The 27,716-nt window shown below is 41.9% G+C and overlaps 2 protein-coding genes across 2 annotated transcripts in view; both read left to right on the forward strand.

The window, feature by feature from the left end:
* TRPM1 (transient receptor potential cation channel subfamily M member 1) overlaps nt 1-10,388 on the forward strand; it is a 121,366-nt gene extending 110,978 nt beyond the window's left edge. Inside the window, exons 27-30 of the mRNA XM_040077202.2 lie at nt 1,497-1,641; nt 3,682-3,881; nt 5,008-5,140; nt 6,990-10,388. Of these exons, the coding sequence (XP_039933136.1) occupies nt 1,497-1,641; nt 3,682-3,881; nt 5,008-5,140; nt 6,990-8,241 (1,730 nt within the window). The 3' untranslated portion in view covers nt 8,242-10,388. The remainder of the gene's footprint in view (nt 1-1,496; nt 1,642-3,681; nt 3,882-5,007; nt 5,141-6,989) is intronic.
* Nucleotides 10,389-17,635: 7,247 nt separating this feature from the next.
* Nucleotides 17,636-27,716, forward strand: part of MTMR10 (myotubularin related protein 10) — a 34,815-nt gene continuing 24,734 nt past the window's right edge. Inside the window, exons 1-2 of the mRNA XM_040077208.2 lie at nt 17,636-17,763; nt 18,964-19,024. Coding sequence (XP_039933142.1) covers nt 17,710-17,763; nt 18,964-19,024 — 115 coding nt within the window. The 5' untranslated portion in view covers nt 17,636-17,709. The remainder of the gene's footprint in view (nt 17,764-18,963; nt 19,025-27,716) is intronic.

The raw sequence follows: 27,716 nt of genomic DNA on the forward strand, positions 1-27,716 counted from the left end.
ATCCAATATTCAGGTGTGAATGTTGTTTTTCTGCTGTAATAGTTTCGTTTGAAAATGAGCAGAGGAAAAATATTTTAATACAAAATGCAGATCAGAAGTTTTAACTGAGTTTAAGTTGTGCCTAAGACTTGTTTCGTACACCAACAGAAAAATAATTGCATTTTTAAAATTATGATGCATAAGTGACATTGCATAACTAATTCCCCTTGATTACCTAGATACAATATTACTGTGGTTTTGGCAGTATTTTCATTGGTGCATTTGAATAAAATTTCCTGCTATACTTTTCTTAGGAAAACCAAGAAAAATTGTAGGTCTGCTGTTTGAAAAACAAGTAAAATAAATGTTATTAATTACAGTCCAAATAGCTCTTTGAGACCTCAGTAAATAAGCTTAATTTGTTTTCCTATATTTTGAAGTACTTTTCAATTGAGGTTGAAGCACTGGGGTTTTTTGCAAAATGTTTAAAAATATTAGGTTTTCTGTTCACATAAACTAAATCTGTTATGAACTCTGTCAGACTTCACATTTGCTTAGATTACAGCTGAAGAACCTGTGGCTGACAAAAACTTTACGTTCTACTAAATAGTTCCAAAAGTTAGCCTTGTATTTGAAATCAGGTTGTGTTGGCACTGCACTTACAGACAGAACAAACTTGCTGCATTTATTCAACTCCAAAACAGCTCTTACCCAAGACAACCTATGTATGGAATTACTTCAGGCAATTATTTTGTATTGGTTTGATCAATATTCTCAATTTTTGTCCCATTCTCAGTAGTCTTATTTTGCTGTTACAATATAATTTTCATTTTAGAAATTGACCTTTTTGGTAGCATTAACCTGCTGGTAACATTAACAGCCCCAGACAGGTCATACAATAGTGTGGGGTCCGTCTGGGAAATCCAGTAAGGAAGGGGCAGACAGAGACAGGGCCAGAGACAGAAGGGTCCACCCAGGGGACTGACACTGGTCCAAGCTCCATCGTGGAGGCAGGGGTGACACACAGCTCAGGCAGGGACAGGTGTGCAGAGGGGGCAGAGCTGTAAATCCCCAGGGAGGCTGGTCAGGGCCCCTGAAGGCCTCTTCAATACACTGGGCACACATAAATGTTGAATTTATGCACAGCAATCTGGTGCCACTAAGGCAATGCTTTTATCTCTTTGGCAAGGTATGCTCACAAGCTAGGTTTAATAATTTGTGTGTAATTCCACTATTGATACATTTGTATATGCATTAAGTTGTGGTCTTTGATTATTACTGTGAGAAGAAGAAAATCCATGGGAATGTGAATAGAAAGCCACACTGTACAGAAAGGAGTTACCTCTCCATTCACTCATATGGAAGATGTAGTTAGAAGGAGAATTTGAAGTTGCTTCTGGAAATAAACTGACAAAATTTGGCAACATTTATGCATGTGTCATCGTTAAGTAAATATGAATAGTATTTTTACGTATCGGGCAATTTGTGAAAAATTTTTTTTGCTGTGTTTCCTTCAGCTCCTTGTGGGGACAATCTTTATGATGATGACGGCAAACGCCTCCCTCCGTGCATCCCAGGGGCCTGGCTCACTCCTGCTATCATGGCCTGTTACCTTTTGGTAGCAAATATCCTGTTGGTGAACCTGCTGATTGCTGTCTTCAAGTATGTAAATGATGATGCATCTTGCATTCTGCAAGGGTTTGCATTCACTTTCAGAATGTCATTATTCCATGGATGTGACTGGCAAATGCTGGCAACAGGGTGTATGTACCCTGGAGAAGAGTGAGGAAAGGTGGCTTTGAATTTGCCAGCGATTGCAGCAGTGTATGTGAGAGAACCTGGCTCATTCCATTACCTTCTAATGGATAGTGACAGGCCTCAAGGTTGCTCTGGGAAGATGAGAATTAGGATCCATGAAACCTGGCACACACCTGACAGAAACCCGTGCAGCCACTGGCAGGCACAGCTCTGCGGGAGAACAGCAGAACAAAGCTCGGAACGTCAAAAGCCTGAGGCATTTCCACTGCATCATCTGCGGGGGGATTTGTCTTGTTTTGTTTTCCATTTAGAAAAAGAAATTAGGGCCTTGCGGAATCCTTTCATGACCCAAAAAAATAGTCTGTATTGCCTTAAACCAGCAGGAAGGATGGCTCTGTGCTGCCAAGGTCTGTAGCCAATCCAAGCAGTGTGCAGTATGCATGTATCTATATTTGGACTTACCTGGAGTAAAACTAAATAAATTTCTGTTGCTTGTTCTCCCTACCTCACTTAGGTTGCATGCTTTTCCTCTCATGATGCAGGGATTAAAAAAAATAATAATAAAATAATTACTTGCTGGCAATACTTTCTGGACAGAGCACCTGAGAAAAGCAGATGATCCATTTTTGTTGCCTTCAAAATGTAGTGTTGGAGGGCTTGTTGGTGTAGGTAGTTTCTTTCACAAATGCAAAAATGGCACTTCGTGTGCCCAGAAATCTGCAGCTCACAAAGCCTGTCTTTCATTTGATGTATGTAGCTTAAAAGGTCATGAATTTAAAGTACTCAAATGCCAGTCACATAGCTGGGGAGAAGGAGAAGAATCTTACAATGGTGGCTATTATTGGCTGAAGGACCAAGGAATCAGCAGTTTGGGAAGTAGGTCATGCTGTTAACTCCTGCCATCCCAGCATGCTTGCACAGGGTTGAGATCTGGCTGGGGAATTCCTGCTATAAAGGAGAAACAGAACGAAGGCAGATTGCTATTAATCATTGATCATAGTCTCATTTATACTTAACCTAAAGAAAGCAAAAGCTATGTGTACACAGGCATTGTTTGATTTCGAATAGATGTTTTAACTGGTTTTATGAATGTAGATATTCTAAAGCACATAAACTTAGGAAATAAGGGGACAGAAATAGAAAAAGGAAGATCCAGTATCATCACCATCATAGAAGTGGAGTGAGCTGTCTGAAGATACTTTAAAATAGCTTGAAAAGCCTTTTCTGAGACAGAATATCGAGTCTGCTTTCTCTGAGTTAGTATTTCATAACTGTGACTATTGTTACTTCTGGATTGATTACTATCACTTCATATCAACTGAATTTCAAAATTAAACATCTTTAAAATACACCTTACTTTGCTGTAAAATGATGAATATTCCAAGAATAAGCACCATATTTTCGAATCAGAAGTTTGAGGGAGTGAAGTTTGAATTTAGGACATTCTGTGAAAACTTGAAAAGTCTTTTATGTAGGTCAAGCTGATTAGCATATTAAAGGCAGACTATGTGAAGCTTCTGAGTTTAGCATACAAAATACTTTTCATGGATTTAATACTTTGTGTAGCATCAAATACTGGCGTGTGTTAAAAGAAATAGTTTATAACCAAGCCCCAAAATACCAATTATGTGAAGCATAAATTGTGTGAGTTTCTTTTTGCTGGCACCTAAGGGATTTGTAGAGTAGAAGCAAAGGGTTTGAGAGGACTGTTGTGAGTGGTGCCTGAGGGATGGCAGAGCACCTTGTGTTTGCTACCTTCAAAAAGATTAGTGAAATCATGAGTTCAATTTAATCCCTAGTTCGGTAGCACCAACAAAGAGCTGAACCAAGCAAATCATGTGGCTCCATGAGGTTTCTTAGCTGCTGCTTTTTTCAACACAGTACTTGCTCAGTGATAAGTGAGATTAGGGACCTCGTAGAAACTGTACCTCTGTTTCCTTTCAGCAATACCTTCTTTGAGGTAAAATCAATATCCAATCAAGTCTGGAAGTTCCAGCGGTACCAGCTGATCATGACATTCCATGACAGACCTGTCCTGCCACCACCGATGATTATCTTCAGCCTCATCTACATAATCATCAAGCGGATCTGCTGCCGCTGCAAGAAGGGTGATGGAGACCAGGATGAGCGTGACAGGGGACTGAGTATGCAAATCTTCTCTAAACTGAGCTCTTTGCACCGTATTAGCAGAATGCAGTAACTTCTACACCACTGAACTGCTTTGTTCACCTTGACCATCAAGTGTATTGGCAGAAGACAGTATGGGCCAATATTTGTATGAAGTTAACAGCTCTTGGGTTCTGTGGGTGCCTGAGAATTTGCCACCCTCTGATGCTAATACCTCCTTTAACATGCTTTCTTAAAACAGTGAGATGGTATCTCACAATCCAGGGCTTTACCAAGTTCTGGTGAAGCCCATATGTTGGGAGGGGCAAATAGGAATTTCAGAAGAAGGGATCACAGTTTCAAATGTCAGCTATAGTGTCAGCTCTGTGATGTGAGCAATCTGTGACTGCGAGTATCCCCCTATCATATAGAGATTTATCCGTCATTTCACAGGAAAACTGGGACGATTCTTCTCCTAATAGACTCTGTAAGTGTTAATTAGTATTTTCATTATATGCATCATGGAAATAATCAGAGGCTCACAGCATCCCTCTATTTCTACATTTCACAGAAAACATTTTTTGCACAATAGGGGAAAAAAAAAAAGAAAGGAAATGTAACGCTCCTTCCAAATGCAGAGGCAAATCCAGACAAAGGATGAATTGTTCCCAAAAGCTTATATTCCCCTTGGATTTTTCGTATGTGATTAGAAATTTCTTAACATCTTATCCAAAGAATATCTGTGAAGAATCTGTTAAGTTTATCTGTTGCCTGTAACTGGCATCCTTTTAAGAATAATACTTAAATGAAGGAACAGTCAAACTGGCAGAGACTGCCCAGGTCTTTATCTTGTAAAATCTGGTCAGTTTGTTCAATGCAGAGCTGTTAAACAGTGCTAAAGTCATTCAGAACATCGATCCCCGCCCCCCACCGTGGATGGCCATGGAAACAGATGATGGTCATATTGCATTCCATTGCCTTCACAGCTCTGCCGATCCTTAGCTAAGTGTTCACTGCCTATTTAAAAAACTCATCCGTTCACTTAGTGCAGGAGTAGAATCTGCAGTATGTCCATATCCAGAATAAACTGCTAATTTGGATTTAAATTGTCAGCCAGAAGTTCAGAAAAAGGAAACTCCTCTTTTGTTCTTCTCTTTTGCACAGAGTTATTTCTGAATGATGAAGAGCTAAAAAAACTGTATGAGTTTGAAGAGCAGTGTGTAGAAGAATACTTCCAGGAGAAAGAGGATGAGCAGCAGTCATCTAATGATGAACGCATCAGAGTTACCTCTGAAAGGTAAAAATTCCACACCATTTGTCAGGAACAGTCTTTTTAAGAGCTTCTTTATACCCATACTTGAGTTAAAATACAAAAGATTTTGATCTTGAAGAAAACCACCACCAACTCAGAGGTGGTCTGAATCCTAAATAACTATCTGAGCAGGCGCATCTCGCAAAAGAGCAAACTTCTTGTTACTCCTTCTGTTATGTCACTAAATCTGCTGGTTTGGGTAGCTTTGTTATGAGAACATCTTTGCTTATGATGAATTTTAGACCTCTCATCCATCTGAGGATCACAGCTATGCTCTTTATCCATTTGAGAAAATTGCTGCCTGTTGAGTTTCCAACAGTTCACCCAACCACGTGAAGCGTGTTGGAGCTTAATGACAAAAGCACTGAGGGTTCTTCCCTTGGACCTGTGGTTTGCATTAGGGTCTGGCATTCGCAACTGCTGAATTTTAATCTCTGCCACAGATTGCCTTGCAGGCTTTGAACAAGGCATTTAGCTTTTCAGTACGAACTTCCGCATTTAAAAGATGGGGAATATTCACATGTAAATCATTACGCTTGTTCTGAGGACTAGGTAATGTTTGCTCATTGCTGTGTAAGCACACAGTGCTAATGGCAGCAGCCTTTTTTACCAGGTCACTTGGCAGGACGGTTCCCAAAGGCTCTGCCTGTTTTGTCAGTAGATCTAAGTAAGTCAAGAGATGGGGTCTTTTGTCACTTCCTTGAATTGAAGAAAAATTCTCCCTATAATGAAAATTATACACATTTTAAACACTCTTTCACCCTAATCTACCTCATAGTATTCTGCTGATGAAGTACACCATAAACATATTTATCTATATATTTATATGTGTCTTAATTTTAACATTTGTTATGAATTAGCTCTGTGAGCCACATAATTCTTTAATAGATAAACTTCTTTCTCTTGAGAGAGGCCTTGAGCATCTTGCATTGTTATATGTGAAATTTGAGAATAGAGAAGTAAATTAAACCTGCTACATATATTCAAGTAGTTCTATCACACTGGTTATCCATGGCAATTTGTCAAAATCCTAGGTTTTGTGGCAGAGAATAAAGCAGGGCTGATAAGACTCACTGATTCACTGTGGTCTATGGCCTCAAAGCAAATTTGCTTATTTCTCATGGCTCCTTGCTCCAGATGCTTTGTCATCTTTTGTGTATGAGAGCAAGAAAACGATAATTTAATTTCCACAGTAGATTTACTAGTATATGATCTCTAAGCCACATCCCAATTAATTACTTTTATATGCATTTTTCTCATACCATCACATCCCTTATGATATAAATGATAAGAAAAAAATGGGGAAAATTATTATTTTAATTGAGCTAGACAATAGTTCCACTCCCTTCAGCTGATACAAAATAGGAAGGTAGTTCAGGAGCTAAAGCAATCCCATCAACACCTGTGTATGGTTCTCTCTCATACAGCTGCAGAACCTGTTCTACAACATGCTTGATGCTATTTTAAGTCACCTGGTGAGCATATCATTAGAAAGTACTTTTCATGTAATTAATTTGATGCTTCACAATGAAAGAGAACAACTGAGCACACAGCGGATGGCACACATAGAAATGCTAATACTAGTCTGTCCCTAAGGGCTCTCCTGCCATGAATATAAGTGCAAAGTTCAAATACCCATCTAATATGGTGTACAGAAAGCATAGATAACAAGAAAATGCTCGTCCTTTTATTGATACACATAGGAAAAAAGAACAAGGCATGATACACACCACAAAATTCTGCCTTAGGAAGAAATCAGGAGCCGGGTGCCTATAATGGGTTGCTGCACCATTCTACAGGTTCTGTTCTCTGCTTCCCTTTTTATACTCCACAGAGTTGAAAATATGTCTATGAGGCTGGAAGAAGTGAATGAAAGAGAACATTTTATGAAAGCTTCTCTCCAGACAGTCGACCTCCGGCTCTCTCAGCTGGAAGAGCTCTCTGGTCGGATGGTGAATGCTCTGGAGAAGCTGGCGGGCATCGACAAATCCGAGCTGACGTACACGCGCTCGCGGGCTTCGTCAGAGTGTGACGCTGCTTACCTCCTGAGGCAGAGCAGTGTGAACAGCTCTGATGGCTACAGCATGTACAAATACCACATCAGTGGCGATGAGCTGACCTATGACGACGGCACCGCGCCCATGTCACCAGCCATGCGTAAAAAAGCCCACTCTATTGGTGCCAAAGAAGATGGAGCAGACCCAAGGATGCTGGTTCCAGAACACCAAACTGGACTCCCTTCCTCGAGTGCTACAGCAGATCACGGTAAATCTACAGTAGACATTGCACAGAATGTTTCCAGACCTCATTCAGGTTCAGGTGGTTTGGGGAGTGAAAAGCAAGGGGTTTTCAGTAGCGATGGAATGATTCCTCAAAGTGTAAACCACATGAATGCTGTTATGAACAGTCACTCAGTAGCAGGACCAGATTTTCAGAACACGCAGTTAAAAGTGGAACGTACCAAATTAGAAGCAACCATCTCTTATCCCTTGGACAAATCCAAAGCAATGCGCTATTTTCCTCCTGAAACTTTCAGTGCTTGTCAAACCACTATGATGAAGTCAAGGAGCTTTATATTTGCACAAGGTGGAAAGCTGGTTGGAGGTGTTAACAACTGGACCTCGGAGTATAGTACCATTATGGATCAGGTATGTCCTTCTACAATTGAACAGTGGGCCACGGAGTGGAAATACGAAGTTGAGCAGCAGCTTTCTCAAGAGCGTCCTCCAGAATACCCCGGGTTGATCTCTGAAGCAGAAAGGCAAGCAGAGGAGAAGCAGATGGACACAGATGATGATAGTAATGTTGGGGAAGCAGGTATTAGTGCCTCTTACACCTCTATGCCTGCCACTGTCAGGGCCGAGAAGGAGAATTTACTGTCAGTAAAGCCAGAGAGGACTCCTGGGTTCCCATCAGTACGCTCCAAGAGTTTGCACAGCCATTCCCGGAAAGCCAAGTCCGTGAAGGACAAATTAAATAGACCAGGACATGCCAGCAGTGTAACTAATTTGGTGGTAGCGTTTGGCAGTGCCACAGAAGAACAGAAAACCAGCCAAGAAAATGCATCCACAGAAACTGAATGTTAAAGTGGCCTATGGCCCCTGTTTTACCAACAGTCGAGAAAGCAGCGTGACTAATTGAACAAGTTAGCGATTTTAAAAAGAATTTCTAAAGAAGAATTTTGAATATATGTATTTCTTTTATTTTAAACTTAATAGATACATGTTCTATTCTTAAATAAATGCTTGTTTGGTTGGGTAAAAGGGAGATGTTCTCTCAGGAGCAGATAAAAAGTAGGTACAGTCCAGAGATGCTGACTATTTAGATCTTCCTTTGTTCCATTTCAGACTCCCTCATAAGCTCATTTACTGACAAGCTCTTTATAAAAGCTCTTAGAGGAAGAGCTATATTCTAATGTAATAACTTTATCAGATGATTTCTCAAACGGAACAAATTTTTAACCAGCCTTAGTTTTATCCTTACTAATGCAGCTGGTTTCTTTGTGGCCATGGCGTTTTTCAGATCAAAACAAAATTGTTGGAGGCAAGGAAAAGTTATGCAGTCCCTTCTTTCACTTCTGATTTCATTCATGCTGCTTAGCTTCTCTTTCAGAATGGCATGACATAGCAGTTTTCATCCACTAGAATAGGTCAGAGTGGCAAGATACAGTTGTGTTTGGAGAGATCTGACCTGGAAAGCCACGTGTAGACATATTCTTAATCTGTCCTTGAACTTTAGTGGCATCATCTTGCTTTCAGGATCACATCTGTCCACAACCCAGAGCATGCTGACAGCCTTAAACTGTTGAAAAACAGTGATTATTGTTTCAAAACGTTTAGGGAGATTCTAAGAATATCAAGTACATGGAGATTTTAATAATAGAAACCCAAGATCTGCATTAGTATTTTGTATAAATGAAGATTACAACAGAAGTCCATGTATATTTAAAATAAGATTCTGACTTTTCTTAGATACCTGCAAGGGAAACAAATCAAAACAGAACAGGAAAGGTGTTCTGAGGAGGTGAGATCAAAACACAGCCAATCTTTGCTTGAAGCAAATCTACTGTGACAAATTCATCTTCCATTTTGCAATTTCATTGTGACACGAGGAACAAGGAACAGTTTCTAGGAGTCTATCTAAACAAAATACAGATTTTTCCAAATGAGAATAGAAATTCGGTACGTTTTCTTGAGTAAATTTCAAAAACAAATGTCAAAGGAGAAACAAGTCTCTACAGCAAAAGTGTTTTGAGGACTAAGTGTGGAAATCAACGTTGTACTTAGATGTATCCAGAGCATTTGCCTCTGCAGAGGCATTCTAAGTATTAAGTTTTGATAATTTTCTTCATAATAGCAGGGTGTTATAATTACTTCCTGTTAAATTCTAGGAACTTTGATTTCCCAAATATTCAGCGCCTCTCTTTGCAGGGGATGCTTACCATTGAGCAATCAATTTTGGAAGTTAGTTAAAGGCATGTTATCTGTTAACAGAATGCTGGTCAAAGGTTTATGCTTAACTTGTTACCTGTCAGGACTCATTCATACGCTATTTTGAAAAGATGTAATTTCTTTTTTCACTCACCATGAGTCCCACAGTGCAGGTCTCAATGTCCTCCTTGATAATGATGCTTACAGCATTTTGAAATGCAGAAATTAATGGAAGATTCTACAAATGCATTAATGGGGTCTGATTTGTATTGTTTGCATTATATTTTCATACTCCATCCATACTTATACCCTGAAGTACTTTTACCAAACTGAATGATCATGGAAAGTGCATAGACATTTCACAAAGTTCAGACCTCATTTCTTTTGGATTTTTGCTATCTTGGTTCTTACCAGCAGGTTTACTGGTTTCACTGCTGTTGGAACAGTGTTGACATTTTGCTTTTTATGTGGGCTTCTCTTTTCTTCAACTTTAGGGAACCTGATATTTTGTAAAAACAGAATGACATTTGAAATTGTTTCACTTCCATGTTTACTCCTTGTTACCGTTCTGTGCAACTACATGGCCATTGTGTATGTGTGGTTAAAGTAGCCTCCAGTTTGCCAATGCCTTTTTCTTGTTTGCCTGCACATTCACCAGAAATGGATTCATTAACAAACACAAAAGGATGCAGCTTTTCAGCACTGTGCTAAACAAGCAGTATGCATTGTGGAATGGAACACAGCGTGTTGCATACCTCTTGTTACATTGTCTTTATAAAATGTGTGTTAATCATGGTTTTGACCACTTGATTTTTTTAGCGTTTACCTTGAAAATTTATCTGATAGCATGTAGATTTCAAAGAAAATATTTTACCTTTGTATTTATATACTTCCTTTGTGTAAAAATATTTATAAAGAAACACATGAAAAATATGGCAAATTAATTCAATATACCAGTTTTTTCTCTATGATGTCAAAACACTTCAGTAATCTGTTTCTTCTTATGCAGTGCATGGGCCAAACATTTTCTAAGCAAGTTTCTTTCTTAACAATTGCCAGTAATTTTCCATAAAATTTTCTATACGGGGATGATTTTAAGAGGTTTGGATATTTTCTGTGCTCTCACACAGCATGAACTGAATGACAACCTCTCTGCCATTAACTGTGAAGTAACCACACTGCCTTTGGCAGAATCATTTTAGACATACAGCTGTTTTAAGAAGATTTAAATATGGTTTTGTATGTGCAAAGAAGCCCAATAATAGATTTGGAGCTCACTAAGCAGAATAATGACCAACACATTTGCATGTCTGCCTCCGTGCTTTCTTGAATACTGGCTGAAAGGGTGCAGGCAGAGAATTTGCATTTCTGAAGAGACATGTGTGATACTGCTTTTCAGGAAGATGTGTCCCCCTTCAGTGCTAAGCATGTGGTGACTTCACAGCAATGTCACTGTGAATTCCATTGCTGTGATTTATTATGTGCTTGACCTATCCTGAAGCAGGTCAAGCTGAAAGGGTGTGTGCTCTAGGGCTGTGTCTATGCAGAGATACTACTCCGAGGTAATTTAAATTTGTTCGTCTTACGGTGTCTTGCAATGCAGACATTTCCCTTTCCCTCAAGGCAAATGTTTTCAACACAGTGAGTAATTGTTATATTTGCAAAGGCAGGTTCATGACCCTTGCACCTGATTCGATGGATTACCCCTTTTTACATTGCATCATTCAGGGACTACCTTAACTTTGCCCTCACAAGCTCTCTATTGCAGAGTCACTTTATCCATCTTAGAAGCTGGAGTTTGATACCTGAGAATCAAGAAAGCCCATTTTTCATATTATTTACAAAATCATTAAAGTTGCCATTGAAACCTTCCCGCTATGGTTTCTCCATGCTGCTTATTTGGATGTTTTCCAAGGTTCTGTGCTTGGCTATCATCTTTGGTAAAATATTTATCTGTTCTTCTAAATAAAAATAAAAAGAACACATCTGCAAGGCCTTGTCAGGAAGCAAGAACATGAGGAAGATGGATGTTAACGGGATCATTTCATTAGCTGTGCAAGATGAATAACAGGACTGTGCCCTGTTACAGGTGTTCTGGGCTGACACAAAGCCTGTGTGCTGCTGGAGCCCTTCATGTGGAGCAGGTGAGTTTTCCAAATGACAGCAGCGCTTGGACACGCTGCTGGGGTCCCACAGATGCTCCTGCAGCACTGTCCTGTCCAGCAGATCACTTCTGCCTGAACTAGGGTTGCACTCAAAAGCTGTTGGGAGCCTTGGATGTCAAGTTGAGAATTTATTGTTAGTATAACAAATTTTACCAGTCAATATATGAATTGTTATTAGTCTAGATACATGTAATTAGAGAAGAAGAGAGAACAGAAAAGAATACTACTGTGCTACTGATAGAAAACCAGAAAAACTGTCTTCCCCTTCTTTTGATGTTTATTGACACCTGCTCTGTTCCTCTGGGTCTAATGGTCAGTGGCTACAGTGAGGATAGAGGACATACTGCTAGCTGTCAGCATCCGAGGTCCTTTGTAGGGTGAGCATGATGTTTATGTTGTTTCTTTGTCCTTATTTTTTGTTACTTTAGGGGCATTTTTATGTGAGCTACAAAGTTATATCTTGTTTTTCATTGCTGGCCTTTAAATCTTACAAATAAACCTGAATTCCCCCATCATTAGAAAAATTGCTTTCACAGCTAAACAAACGAGGGACAGCTCGAGGCAGGTTGAGGCAAGTTCAGGCAAAGCTATCCTGACAAGCCTCAGTCCTGAGGCCTTACAGAGTCAGCATAAAGCCCGTGGCCTGTTACTGGCAGTGGCAATTGGCCTCTGCTTGCTGGGTTATGAGGCTACATTAGCCCCAGGGATGTTTTCTTCTCACTGCAACAATTGCAGATATTATTCTATCACATGCAGCAGTCACCTAAGCTGAAAATTCAGCGTAATTGTGGATTTTGATCCCCTGTTGTGATCCAGCACCAGACAGGAAGGCAAAAGCAATGTAAGGAGCTGGTTGATGTGGCCATTTAAAGGCCATTTCAAATGGTGCCAGGCACGGGGGTTTGGGGTAGTCATAAAACAGTACCCAGCAGTACTTTGCATTGGAGGCTGACAAACCACAAACCTTGGGAGAAGTGAGACAAAGGCTACAGGTTTTCTTTAAACTGCGGTTTTATTTTGCTTTTTTCAACTTTTAGCCTTATCTGCAGAGTTAGGTGTGGCAAAGTGGTGCTTTCTATCTTCACAATGGATGTCTTCATAGCAGGCTTTAAATTATTCATTGCAGATGTTCAGCTGAAATATTTAAGTGCTGGTATCCACATAGTGCTTGGTGTTGGAGTAATGAAAAAGAGGATGCATCATTTCATGTGTCTGCTCCTCTTTTGTCTCTGCAACACGAAGCCCCCAATAAAACCATAGTGCTTCATCCTGCATGACTCTAGATGCAAGCATCTCCCTTTGCTTGCCCAAACTGGACTGCTGTGCTTAGCAAGCTATCAGCTGAGCAAAGCAACAGCCTTCAAAAAGGGTCAGATGAGAAGAAGATCAGATTCTAGTTTAGAAGCACCAGCAATGCAATAGTCACTATCACAATACCTGTTTGAAATAGTCTGAGCCAAGGTAGAACACTGTGCCATGAACAGCACCCAATAACTCTAGGCAAGTAATACCTACACAGTGATTAACAAGGAGAGTACCCGTATGTGACACAGCAAAGTTCCATATCACTAAACCTCCCCACAAAGAAGACAACCTCCACTTCACAGATGTGCCCTGCAAACGAGGCTTCTTTCCTGCGATACCTCAAGAAACTAAAACCTCTGCATATATTTATGTCTTTTGTACATATTTGGCCAAGACTATCAAAGTTGCTGTTTTACGTAAGTAAACACATTTTAAATATTCTTTTCCTAGACCTTCATCAAGGGTATGCAGGAATGACTGGAGTTTTTTACCAACTGCTTAATAAATTTAAGGCGTTATGTTTTTATTCTGTAAGAGGTAATACAGATCTGTACGGCTGGCTCACTCACAAGTCCCCAGTCAGAGTCCCACACTTCTGAGTGCAGGCTGAGGCAACTTGGGTCACAAACTGTTGAGTGCACAAGTAGAGAGGTGTCCAGGTAAAGTAATCAACTGTACCACTTTCAGTGAAAACCAGAACTTTCACTAGTGAATCCCTGACTTCACAGACTTGCTGCACATTTGCTATAGCTCTGGGCACATAGCTCAGCTGTGAAATCAGACAGCACTTGTGTCTTTTTGTCTTGGAGTTCAATAATTGAACCAGTCTTCAGAGAGCTATGAAAACATGTAAGTTGCCATAGAAATACAGGCCTGGAAGAGATCATCTGCACTAGGCAAGTTCAGCTATGTCAATAGCATCAGTGGCAGATGGTGGTCTAACCTGTTCTTGAACATGTCTAATGAAAGCCATTCTCTAATCTGCTGAGAGATCAAAAGGGACCATTGTGAAAATCTGTTCTGACTTAACCCCAGTTAAGCAACCCTCATGCATTGCACAAGCCAAAGCACTTCCCCAGCCTCAGAGCTGCCTTGGGAGGTTGCACCAGGACTTTTAGGAAGGTGCCTAATCTGAGTGTGCACTGAACACAGCAGGTTATGCACCCCAGCCATAGCTAACAGGTAATTATCTGCACTGTCACAAAGAGTGGCACTGTATGTAAAAAGAGTCCCGGGAGACAACCACACAGTGTTGGTTACCACTGGGAGAGCAGGTCAGGCTGCTTCTCAGAGAGAGTAGCCAAGTGAAAGGGGCCTGCTCAGGCTAGCACACAGGAGGCATCACTGAATGACAAGGTAGAGGCAAGGAAAATAACTCTGTTGAGTGAAAAAAAAAAGAAAAAAAAAAACACCAGACATCTGCAGTCTTTTCAGTTCAGCTGGGTTTGTTGCATAGCTGTCTTCCTACCATTATTTCAAGACTGCTCTCATAGAACAAAGGCATTCTCAAAAATCTCTGGTTTAGCAGAACTGAAGAAAGTGAGTGAGTGGGGCAGAGCTGGGATGGCCAGAGATGGGCAGGCAGTTGAGTTCATTGCCAAAAAGGAAACAGAGGATTTCCCTGCCTGTCCTGCTTGCCCTTGTGCCTTGTCTGCCCCGCCCTGCCTCTCCTGCTCTACTTGCCCATCCTGCTCTGCCTGTCTGCATCTCACTGCAAGTTGTGACAATTAACTTGCTTCTCCAAAGTACTCAATTCTGCCAAATCAGGCTCCTTCTCCTACTGACATAGAACTCTTTCAGTGAAAACTTGTAATCAGTTCCAGTAACAATCCTCACAAATCTTGTGAGAGCTTATTTCTTTTTTTGCTTGCTCCTTTTCAGAACAGCACTGCAATTTCAATGTGTCAGTGCAGTCCTTAATGGAAATTTTTGCTATCCTGTGATCATCCTCTCATGAGTAAGATTGCTTTTGCAGCTACTCCTAAAAAGTCTCTGTGCTGATGCAGAAACACTCTTGCAATTCTGATGTGGTGTAAATAATCATAATTTTTAGTATCACTGGTGAATTCATTATGTGCACTTTCAAGTCTGGGCAATTTCTGCCTTCTTCAACCCCTCACTTTCTCTTCCCCTCTTTTTGAGTTAAATTCTCTTTCACCAGTGTTCTGAATATGAACAAAAACTTTCATTAAAGAAGGATAAAGATAAGGGCTAGTCCTGCAGTATTTCTCATTTATCAAACATCCAAAGGATTTAGGTTATGAAAGAGGATGAGAGGAGCTGTGGTTTGCTCTCACAGCACTCAGCTTTACACCATCAGCAGCATCTGCAGCACAGTGCACTCTCTAAAATGGACTGGGGAATGAGATCATGCCAGGCTGAATAATCCCACTTAGACAATGATGTTTGCAGAATAAAATAAAAGTGGTATGTGTGAAAATAGAGGAGAAAGTGAAGGGCATTGTCTGCCAACAGCAATAAAACGGGACCTTTGTGCAAGGAGGTGCACTTGTTTTGAAAAGTACACTTGGATTGGCTTTATCTTCTCTATCTGCAAGTCCAAGAGCAGGGTGCTCCCTCCTAGGCTGTTGAACAGCATTGAATGTATACACATTCAATGAGCTTTCCTCAGTCTAGGCAGGTGCCAGTGAATTGTTTCCCTCCTCAGTGTTCAATCAGACCTTTCTGCTGCAATCAGTGGGGCATGACCTCTAAATTGTGGAATCCAGATTGTGCCCTAAAGTCTGTTCTTTCATTGAACAGACACCCTCAGACTTCACAAAAACTCCCAGGGTCTATAATGCAATATAATATACTTCCTATTAATGAGGGAAGATATTGACCTTGCAGCTGATGTTGAGTGCTGCATGCATCATTTTGGGTACATCATACTATGCTGTAGCAGGCTTTTACTAATATTGCACTGCACATGAGCTGTTCCATTTTCATGACAGTATGCTGACCAAAATCATGCTTTTTAATATGGTGAGGCTGCAAAACCCCAGCAGTTTGTTTGTCAGGTCCTGGCCTTCAACTCTCACCCCTGAACCACAGTCCTTTGTGTGAACTCTGCTTGGCTCATAGCTGGAATCATGACTGTGGTGCACCAGTAGCCAGGGTCCAGCGCTTCCCACCCTACTGAACGCATCAGACCTGGTTCCAAAACCTGGAGAGACCTGGTGGTTTGACCCAGTTCCCTTGTGACTGGATCATCAGCAGGAGAATCCAGACTCTCCCCACTTCCTTAAGTCTCACAGCTGATGTAGGGTTCTCTATTAAACCACAGTTCCATCCAAACTGTTGCTTTTATGAAGGATGTATTTCCACTGCGGAGGCCAAGTTCAGAGCAGTCATATAATCACCTGCAGCATGGACCTTTATGGGAGCCATAGGCCACTAAGCAAACAAGAGCAGTTAATCAGTTTCCTACTTAAAAGAGATAGCAGTGGTGGATTTTGGCAGTTTAGGTAGGTGCCTGCCTTATTTCCGTGTCCTGGAGAAGCTCAGGTGAGCAACACGAGTGCCTAGAAAGTTTAAAGGGAGTTACATGGGTGTTGGATCGACACGCAGACGCCACAGTCAGCAGGGCTGCAGAGCAGGAGGGTGACTGCAGCAGCTGCCCGGGGCACCATCCAGCCATCACAGAATCACAGTAAGCTGAGTTGGAAGGGACCCACAAGGATCACGGAGTCCAGCTCCTGGCCCTGCACAGAACCATACCCAAGAGCCATGCCACGTGCCTGAGAGGGCTGTAATGTGTGCACCTTGTGTAAAGGGTGACAGGGGAAGAACTCCATAGCAGTAAGGGATTCACAGAGTCACAAAATGTCAAGGGGTTGGGATGAAGCATAGACGATCCAGTCCAAAACCCTGCCGTGAGCAGGGGCACCTTGCACTAGAACAGGTTGCTCAAGGCCTTACAGAAGCTGGCTGCCAGTGAACACTGCCAGCGATGGAGCAGCCACGACCTCCCTGGGCAGCTTGTTCCAGTGTCTCACCACACTCCCTCCACCACGCCGGACCTGGATTTTACCGCTGCCTTACGAGACAGCCCTGGGCAGCGGCAACTCCTGCAGGCCCCCGAACGGGGCTTTCAGTTCCCACGGGGCTGAGGCCAAACTGTGGCAATCCTGTGCCTCGGCAGCCGGCCCCGCCCGCCGCAGGCCCCGCGTTCGGCCGTTCTCAGGGGCAGGCCCGGGCCCGGCGGGCCGGTGACCCGCCCGCGGCAGTGCGGCCGCGCCGGGGCTGCGCGGTGCCGCGGGCCGCCCGTCACCCCGGGCCGGCCATCGCCACCGGGCCGGCCGCCCGTCACCCCGGGCCGCTTGTTCCCTCCGCGCCGCCGTACGCGGCCGCTCCCGCCCCTCACGGCCCGGCCCGGCCCGCCGGGGCCGCCGCCCGCCCAAGGAGCCGCTGCTGGGCCGGCCCGGGGAGGCGGAGGGAGCCGCGGGGGGCTCCATGCGGGGCGGCGGCGGCCCCAGCCCGGGCCTGCCCAGGCCGCTGGCTCCTCCCTTGGGGAAGGAGGGTGCGCCGGGGCCGCCCCCGCGGTGTGACGGGGAGCGCAGCCCGAGCGGCCGCGGGCGCCGGGCCTGAGCCGGCGGGTGTCGGCACCACCTCCGGGGCCCGGCCCGGCCCGGCCCGCCCGTCGGCGGCCACAATGTTCTCCCTCAAGCAGCCCAAATCCACCTTCAAGTCGTACCTTCTGCCTCAGGTAACCGCCTTTTACTGCCATTACCGACCTGCCCTCCCTGCCCTGCCTGCCCCGGGCCGTCCCTGTCCCTGGCCGAGTGCCGCCCCGGGGCCGTGCCCGCTGGCCCGGGGCCGTGCCCGCTGGCCCGGGGCTGTGCCCGCTGGCCCGGAGGGTGGCGAACCGCACCTGTGGAGGGGCTGCCGGGCCCTCCGTGCACCGGGAAACAAAAGCTGCGCAGCCGGTTCGGGGGGCAGCCCCTCGGCCTCCGGGTCGCCGCTCTGTGCTCGGGAAGCAGGACTTCCATCAAAATGAAGTCTTGTGTTCATTAAAATCGGCCCGTGCTAGATTATTTTGGAAGGTTTTGTGTCATGCTTCAGGTGTTTGGGCTCTCTTTGCTGGGCGGGATGAGGAGAAAGCAGCGGGCGCTGCTCTGCTGTGCAGATAATTATAAACTCCCACTTGTAGCCATCGCCTCACGTGTCTGATGGCATAAATAAGAAAACCAGGTCTATCTACCGGTTATGTTTAGCGCATATAGTACTGAGCGTGTTGAGAACCACCAGGATGTGCACTTGACAGAAAGTGATATTTATTTACTTTAGACAAGACAGGACCTCAACATGTTTGACATGTTGACTGATTTTTGTTTTTCACAATTTCTTAGTAAAAGTGAGATGTCGATGTAACACAGTTCTGGATATTCCTACTCCTGGGAAATGATTATATTGCTATCATTGTAGGACCCATGGGTGATTTCACCAAAGGTTTCAGACTTTTTGTAGAAGATTTTAATTTTTAAGGTTTGAAACTGAAGTGCAAGTAGGCATATGTGTGTTCTAGGCTTTGAAATCTTTCCTAATTTGGAAAGTTGTGCATTTTAGAAGTTAGTAGAGAGGGGTTTTTTGAGTGTCTATATCTGTAAAACTTGTTGAAGATCTTGAACCAGCAGGTGTCAAGCCACATTGGTTTTTGTTCATCCTGTGACTTGTGATAGTTTGGGTTACCCAGTTTGTTAAACTTTAATATTTAGTTATTCTTTTGGTACAAATCTAAACGCCCTCAAAATTGTTAAAAATTCTGGCTACGATTGGATGCTAGCTCCTTAAGATGAACTTTTTAAGTTAAAACAACTTTTTCTTCTGTACAAGCAGATCAGGCTTGTGTCTGATGGTAAAGTTCTAAACCTTAAGTAAATGATATTTTTTTTTTCTTTTCCTTCAGGCTGACGACAATATAGCGTCAGAACCAAGGATTAAAAAACTGGAACCAGTACTTTTACCAGGTAGGCATGAGTCAGGAATTTGACAAATGTCTCTGTTGGTATTGATTTGGGCATATTTTAATCTTAGCATTGCTCGTTGAGGGAATATTGCTTTTGAGCAGGAAAAGGTAATGCTATTTGTGTCTGTAGAAACTTATTCTACCCCACCTGAAACACTAAATAAATACATTGGCACTTTTGCCTGTGTGATGCTTTATTACATATAGAATAATGCCTTGGTTTTATTGCAAGTATTTGAAATTAAACCACTGTTAAGTGTTTTTACATTCTTGACACCTTTTGTAAGACTACTGGTAATTACACTTTCATCAGATAGTCAGACGTTTACCTTTGTGCAGAACCCAGTACCAAAACCTTCCTTTTTAAGGAAAATAGTCACAGAATTTCAAGTATGTGGGTATGATTGACTTTTGTGTTGGAAAACTTCTAATGCCATCTTTATTCATATACTCTTATTGAATATGGTGCTGTTAGGTAAGTTTGGAATATGTGTTTTCAGACCTTTACAGAATAATCTTTTTGGGGTGTGGGTGAAATAAAGAGATGCTTTTATTACTGTTTGTCATTACGTATTTATAAAAATGTAGGGTATTAATGACGTCCATATTTTAAATAAGAAATAATCTCTGGTAAATGTCAGTTTGATCAATGAGGATTTCTAAAAGCCTTTTTTCATATGTGGAGGGAACGATCTACTGTTCTCAAGATTACTTTCATTGCAAACTGTACATCACAATAATAAATTTGGCTTGCAGTTTCTAAGGATAATTTGGAGCTTTAAAACAATGTCATACTACAGTTTTTTCTTAGCATTCAGAATGTATATTAAAAATATGAACTTACACACACACTGATGTAGGTATAAACAACTTTCTAAAAATATTTCTGTCACTGCTTTACATGGGCCTGTTGCTAATTAAGCAGTACTAATTGATATGTGATATGGTCTAGTGAGGTACCTAAGTGGCTGAAATACTGTGGAAGAGGTTCAACCGACAACTTCCTGACATTCTTCATGAAACAAAAGAATGCGGAGTTTGCTTGAGGCATAAATATCTTAAAACACATTGCTGAGATTGCTTGATATTTGAAATAGTTATATTTTTGTGCTTGCAAAACTTCTGCTTACCACTTGGCATCTCACTGGTTATGTTGCAGTTGATACTCATCCAAGGCCTTTGACTCACAAGGAAGTGACTGCATGTTCTTCCCTGAGACATTCCACAGCAAATGCAAGGCAGTAAGAGAGTGCTTTGCTCAAAATGTAGCACATTGTGCCTTTGCTGTGGGACCTGGCCACGAGCAGCTACAGAAAGTAATTTCTGTGTTGCCACTTTTTGTAGTGTTGCTCATTATCTGTTTGTGAAACTCCCAAGTTCTCTTAAAATGGTGCTGACTGGGTTTGCTTTTCTCAACTGGCTTGTATTTATTCCCTCTTTGCATTATTTTCCTTGTCTGCACTCTCTTTGAATTCAGCATTTTGGCTTTTGGGACCTTTGTAGTTGCCCCAAGTTATGTTGAAGCCACAGTATGTTGTACCACAGACTTAAAATTTCCACCTCCATATCATTCTAGGGTATTATTTTGAATTACTTCACAATAAAATTCACTGTTCTGTATAGCCACAGAGTAGCTCTAACAAAATTTGTTCATGACTCTGTATGGGATTTGGGAAGGTGTTAGAAGTGACTTATTTAAAATTACTTAAATGCAGCTCTTCCTGTTTGAAGTTAAGCACCAGCCTAAACTTTTTTTTTTTTTTTTTTTTTTTTTTGTTTTTGTTTTTTTTTTTTGTTTCTGTCATCAACCGTGCTGTAGAAAAGTGTATAAACAAGTACACATTGTACTGTTGGATAGACTGGATTTTGGATTTGTCATAACCCAAGTTACTGGCCAAATTCCAACTCATTTAATCATATTAAGGCTGACTTGCACTTCCTTGTAAATAGAGTTTCAGTATGGCATTCCAATATCCTATCCTTAACAGTTGTGTGAAATTGCTGTTGCTCTCAGGACCCTGAGTGGCTGAATGTTTGTTATGCTTTTTTAAGTAGTGGTGGTTTTAAGGCATTCTTCTGGAATTAAGTTACATTAGCACAAGCGGGTACTGGCTTTAGAAATCTTCAAAACCAGCAAATGGTTGTATTAAGCTTTTGATTCTTACAATGTAGTGACTCTGAGGGAGTGGCTTGCTTACTAATTCCAAAGGAGCTAAATACCCTGCTGTCTAACTTGTATTTCTGTGCAGTGAAGGTTAGGACAAGGAGTTACAGTCTAGAAAATAATACATCTGGTTAGAAAATGAAGTGGTCTTTGCTTAAAAAAATAAAAAAATCGTTGGAATCAACTTTCAACCTGTAGAGTTTTTTTAAAATTTCTTCTGAAGCACAGAGGTCACATCTCATCAGAGTAAAAACCTTAGTTGTGAGGTACAACACTGATACTCCAGTATGGAAAAGCAAGTAAATTTATAGAATTTGGTATAATTTCATTGCAAAACATGTGATATAGGTTTGAGGCGGAGTTATAAAAATGTTTTGTTTTTCTTTCTGCAACTCTATTGTCCTAGTGTTAGCTCTGTGAGAGTTTCTGCAGAATTAGTTTAGAGTTGGCCTCTGTAACAGTTTCATTTTTCCCCCCCTTTGTTTGTGTACATTGCTGGTTTTGTAAGCATGTCAAAGAGGAAAATTACAGAAATAGCGGGTAGTCTACCAGTGAGTCTGTTAAAGTGCCTTCCCTGGCTGGTGAAAATTAGTCTGTGTACCTTAAGGGAGTGAGAGCTCAAGCTGTTAAACACCAAGGTGTGTTTTGTTCTGGTGATCAGCTGCAGCCAATTTCCACAAATGTGTCTGTAGCCTTTCCAAGGCATCAGCTTGAGCATTCAAAAACCTGTGCAGCACAAGTGAACTGTGACTGCAGAGTGTCTCCATGATGTGAATGGCAAAGCAGTGTGCAGAGGTGCAATACAGGGATGGACAGCGGACCGGTCCGGTGTCTGTACTGGAACCAGTGCCACGCTGTGGTTCAGGCAAGCCCAGGCAGTGAGATCCTCCCTGCTGCTCACGCAGGCCCTTCTGCAGTAGATTATGTAACCAGTGGAGCATCTGGCTGAGTGTGAGGAGGATTGTTCCTCCCGAATCATAATGTCCGCTTGAATTAGTTAAGTTGTTGCTCAGGATGCCCGTTTGCTATTAGATTAAGATAGTATTTGTTACCTCTAAGTTTTTACAAAACGGCTAGAAATGGTTATAAAATTTTAGACTAAACTGAATTAGAAGAGTAGTTTTTATCTTTGAACTCATGCTGAGGCAAGTGAAAGGGGCAGTGGCGGTGAGGTGCTGTTGGAAGCTGTTATGCACAGGCTGTTGTGTCTGTGAGCCTTAGGGCCGCCACGGTGCGGGTGCCAGGGCAGGGCACAAGTGCTGCTGGTGCCCAGCAGGGCAGGTGTCACCTCTCCCTGCCGGCGGCACCGAGGGGCAGGGCAGCAGGGCAAGCAGCGCTCCCAGCTGCTCCGCTGCCCTCCCTGCCCTGCGGAGTGCGGCACGGACACTTCCCACTGCAGGAACCTCAGGGGACACCCAAGTGAGGAGACACGGGGTATAGAAACAGTGCTACCATGTGCAGTTCCTCTGCTGCGTTTGTCTTACTTGAATTTGTGCAGTCGCTTTCTATAGCCGTCTAAACGTTTGTCACCCACCCACAGCTAAACGTTTATCACCCTGGTAACATGGTAACAAGTTATGCAGTTCAAATATAAGCTGTTACAACTCCTTGTAATTGTTTTTTTTTTTCTGAAATTGCCACCATCCAGTTCCTTTGAGTTCTTGTAGGAAACAGCAAACATCAAGCCACATTCCTCCATTTCATGCAAGTTGTGATTTTCAGATGTGTTATATGTCCAACTTGTTTTGCTTCCTTTTAGCTTAATTGTCTTAGTTGGTCCTAAAAAATGAAGTTTCCCATATCTATAATAATTTCTGATTAATTCTGAACGTGTTTTGGTTGTGCTGAGTTCCTGTTTTTTGCTGAGGTGCACTTATGTATCACGTTCAAGATTTTTGCCATAGGATATATTTGGCTTTTATTTAATAATGCTGACTGACTTTGCCACCCACTTTTTTGATTTTTGTTGGCTTTTTTATATATATGTGCCTTTAGAAAGGCAAGTGACTGTAGAAATTTAATTTGGGGAGGTTTTTAAGACTGTATCATGGAAAGATTTAATCTTTCAGAAGAGTCTGTTTCTCTCTCAAGTTAGCTCCCCGCTTTTTTTGGTTTTTTTCTGCTTTCTGCAATTCCTTATTACATGAAGTCATGTGTTCCAGAGCAGCTGCAACACATCATGTGATAGGAGAGGGAAATCCAGCGTACAGTGAGGCACCCTTGTGCATTAGCGCCCCAGGTACGTTCTTTTCTCGCTGCTTCGGACCCTGCGCCTCTTCCTCGGCCCTTGGGTTTGGTGCGCGGTGCCCGGAGCCGGAGAGCAGCGGCCGTGTGCGCTGAGTGCTCGGAGCCGGCTCGGCCGGGCCAGGCGGGGACTGTGAGCGGGGCCGGGGCTGGTGAGCTTGATGAGGTTAATGGGTAACCCCGCCATCTCTCGAGTCTGCCCTGCTTGGCTGGTAGGCATCGTTTTGCATGAATGCCTCCAAGGGAGAACTGGCGTTGTTTAGTTGGTACGAGCGCTGTGCTGTCGCTGTCGGTGCCTTTTCCTGTGGATATTTGTGGAACGGGGTGTTGATATTCAGGAAGGCACTGCCTGGTCTGTTAAAGGGTAGCGACAGCCTCTCAGTGCTCGGAGCACCTGGACAGAACTTGCCTCAAGGCCGCTCCTCACTGTTCCAAAGCACTGCGAGCTGCTGATTCTCATCTCCAGAGCTGGGGAGTGCTCCCAAGGCTCGCTCCCTCCTTCTGCAGCTGACCAAGACATCATAAAACAGGGTTAGGGCTGTTTTCCCTGCATCAAGCTTTTTATTTGAAACTGAAATGTTACTGTGAAAATTCATTTGTTTGTTTTTAAAATTATTATATGCTATTAAAATGAAGTAAAAAAGCTTTGTAGCTGCAACTTGTTTTCAGGGATCGGTGTCATACAAGAGCATGAAATTATTTTCAACATTTAAGAATGGGCAGATTGGCAATTTGGAAAAGAATGCAATTCCCTAAAACCTTTTTAAAGTAGATGTTTCAAATTTTTTTTTGTTGTCTAAACAAAGATGGCCAGAAGTTTGATATAAGTTATGAGAGTTTTGAATTCTGGATTTGAAATCTGAAACAGGTTTCTGCAAACCAGTTTTTCAGAATGCAGGAAGTTTAAAAATGAACCAGACATTTGACTTAGATTTAGAATGAGATGTCACTTACAGTAAGTATATACTAAGTACTCTTTTCTGTTACAGCTTTTTTGTTTGTTTGGCTCAAAATAAATTTTCAGGCATGGTTTGGGTTCAGTTAACTGCTTGTTCTGTGTTTGGGTTTGATTTTTTTAAGGATTGGCAGGATATAAGTACAACCGAGGCGGTCTGCACGCAGAATCTAAGTACCAGATACAATCTTAGAAGTAGATTTTACTGGATGGAGTAATTTTGTCCTCCCTTTTGTTATAAAAGGCATTTCTTAAAGCTTCTGACCAGTAAGTTATTTTAGTATTTGTAAACATCTGCAAAAAGAATTTCCTACGTGTAACAGATTAGCCATCAGTCAGTATGGGAATAATTCCTTGAAGCTAGAATGATGACCCTGTTTTACAATAAAGTGTTTTAATGTTTTTATGTATGCATTTTGCAAAGAAGTTATAAAGTAATTGGTTTCTGCCTGCTCTGCCCCACGTGTGTTTAATGCTACAAGCCATTAAAATCCAGTAGATTCTGAATTGTCACCTGTCCAAGCTACTGAGGGTTTTGTCTCTTGGCAAATATATTTTCTTCTAATGAAGCAAGTCTTCTTCTTGAACTGATTCCAAACTAGTTTCTAAGCAAATGTTTCTGTATTCATAGTTGGTAAGCCAAACCTGTATAATTTAACAAAGACTCACTAGTACATTAGAAGTTCAGCATCTGTAACTTGTATTGGTAACGTAGTTATAAAATAAGAAGCTGAAAACCTCAGTCTTCTCAAATTGTTACTGATTATATTGTTTAGGCAAAGTCAGGGTTTGGGAATCTGTAGTTTATGTAGCCAGACTCAAAAATATGCAAACACCAAACACACTCCCTCCTCACTGGCTTGTCTGTTGTTCACATTACAGAACTCTGACCAAATCATTGCTAAAACTCTTATTGGAGGGGTTCTGGTGATAAGAGTTTATTTTAATTTGGCCCAACTATACATACAGATGCCAACAGGAGCTGTTTATTATTCCAGTTTTCTCACACACAGGTGCATTCTTATTAACTACTTCATGTTCTTTGTGCAGTCAAAGAACAAGGCCAGATCAGAGCTAATTCAGGTGAAATTTGAACTGACAAGGAACAAAAAATTCATTTTCAACTGCATCAGTTCTCTGATGTGACTGGCAAAGTCTGTCATAAGTGGCAGTGCCAGCACAAGGCTTGAGGTGGAAGTGAGTGTTGAATATGGAACTGGTTCTATTTTAGCAAGAATACAAGTTCCTGGATTAAAGCAACTGTAAGCAGATTTTTAATTTGCTGCAATACTTTGTTTTCAATCTGTTTGATGATGAAAGCTTTGCTCCTGCTGGATGTTCTGTTTTTGCCATCTGAACTCCTGTTTTTTGTTGCCTACTCTACATTCTTGTGTCCTTCACTGCGGTTCTGAGATGTGGGGGAAGCTTTTGTGGAGCATCCCATCCTAGCTCAGAGAAACAATTATCTTCTCAGGTCCTAGCTGTGGGTTTGTTTGGGTTTGTTTGTTTGCTTTCCCCAATGTTCATAAATATTAGCCATTACTGGGCAAATACTGATTTTAGTCTTGTTATTTTGCATGGGAAACACCGAGATGATCTTTGAAGACTTACCAGGATGCCTTTATTTTTTTGCTACTTTTTCCCTTACTTTAAAAAATTTATCTAAGCTTTTTTCTCTTAGCACACTAGAGAAACTAAAATATTAATATATCATATTTTAATAACCATTTTCTAATAAGACTGGCAAAGCAAGCTCTTTTGGTACTGTGCATTTATAACACACCACTCTCCAAGTAGTGGTCAGAGTTGTTTTTGGTAGAAATCTTAGGTCCTCCTATCAAAAATTAATGCAAATTGGTTTTCATTCCCCAATGATCACAGAATTGAGCTGTCCTTTTGGAACAACCTTGTAAGAGCTCATAAAAATCAGAAAATAGATGAAAGACAATTATTTCATGAGCTTACAAATACTTTTTTTTTCTTAAGTTTGGAAGTGCCTGAGCACACTGAACAGAAGATTCATTTAGAAGTGGATTAGAGACATTTACATCTAAATGCTTGGTGCATACTAATAAACTCATACAATTTTGGGTATTCTCTCCACAAGAGAGCAGATAAAGGGACAAAAATGTTGTAGATTTCAGTTACTTATTAATGAAGTTTTTATTGGAAATTCTTCCTTGGGAATTTCCGAAAGTTAATTATTTGCCAAATATTTTACAAGTGAACTCATTATTGTGCATTCTTAAAGGTTAAATGGCTACTTGAATTAACTTGAGCTTTTCTATTGTGAACTTCTATCTTTCACATAAACAAGTTGGTTTTCTGTTGTCTTCCTTGGGTATAATCGCCATCAGCATTGTAAATGGGAAACAGGAGTTCAGTTTCCTGAGTGTATTCGGGTGCTATTTCTTTTATGCATTTAGGTAGAAATTACATACCTGCATAAAGTACTTAATAACCTCTGTTATGTCTATCAGACAGTAAACATTTCCACGGAGCTTTAATGCTCATTAAAGAAAGTTTATGCTGATAAATCTATTCTTGTGCTTCTAGTACGGCATTGGGAAAGTTCCCTTAGCAGCATATAGGCTACCTGCAAACTTATTGAGCTTGTAGGATTTGCATTATTAATTTATGCAAATCCTACAAGCTCAGTAAGTAATTGCATTATTAATTATTAATTTATGGAGCATGATTTCAGCCATCCATTGCCTCTAGCAAGTACCAGGGTTTTTTTGCGATAAAAATACTGCCTGATAGCATTTTAAGATGTATATATGTTTGTGCGCTCTGCTCCATCTCTCTGTGTATGTGTCTGTATATATAAACTACTGCTCAGTTCCTTTAATTGTGCAGCATTGTTGTGTTCAGTCAGCATTGTTAGAGTTGCTGAAAACTGCTCAGTCTGTATCGCCTTCTGCATTAGTAAGGTTGTGGTCCTTGATACTACTCCAATCAGCCTTCTTCCCTGAAAAGTTACAAATTACTGCCTTTATAAGATAAACAACAAAAAAATTAACCCTGATGCCGTGAGACAGGGCACCAAAGTTAGGAAAATGGTGTAGAACATCCTTTATTTTAGGAGGTTAGTGATTAGGGATTGCATTTCAACTTTTGCGGAGCCAGGTTGCCCCAGAGTCTGGCGCAGGGCAGAGCCTGGTGCGGGGCGTGTGGCTGCGGGCCGGGCAGAGCCTGGTACATGGCAGAGCCTGGCGCAGGGCAGAGCCTGGTACATGGCAGAGCCTGGCGCAGGGCAGAGCCTGGTACATGGCAGAGCCTGGCGCAGGGCGCTGTGGCTGCGGGCCGGGCAGAGCCTGGTACATGGCA

Source organism: Hirundo rustica, chromosome 13 (assembly GCF_015227805.2).
Source record: "Hirundo rustica isolate bHirRus1 chromosome 13, bHirRus1.pri.v3, whole genome shotgun sequence".
NCBI lineage: Eukaryota > Metazoa > Chordata > Aves > Passeriformes > Hirundinidae > Hirundo > Hirundo rustica.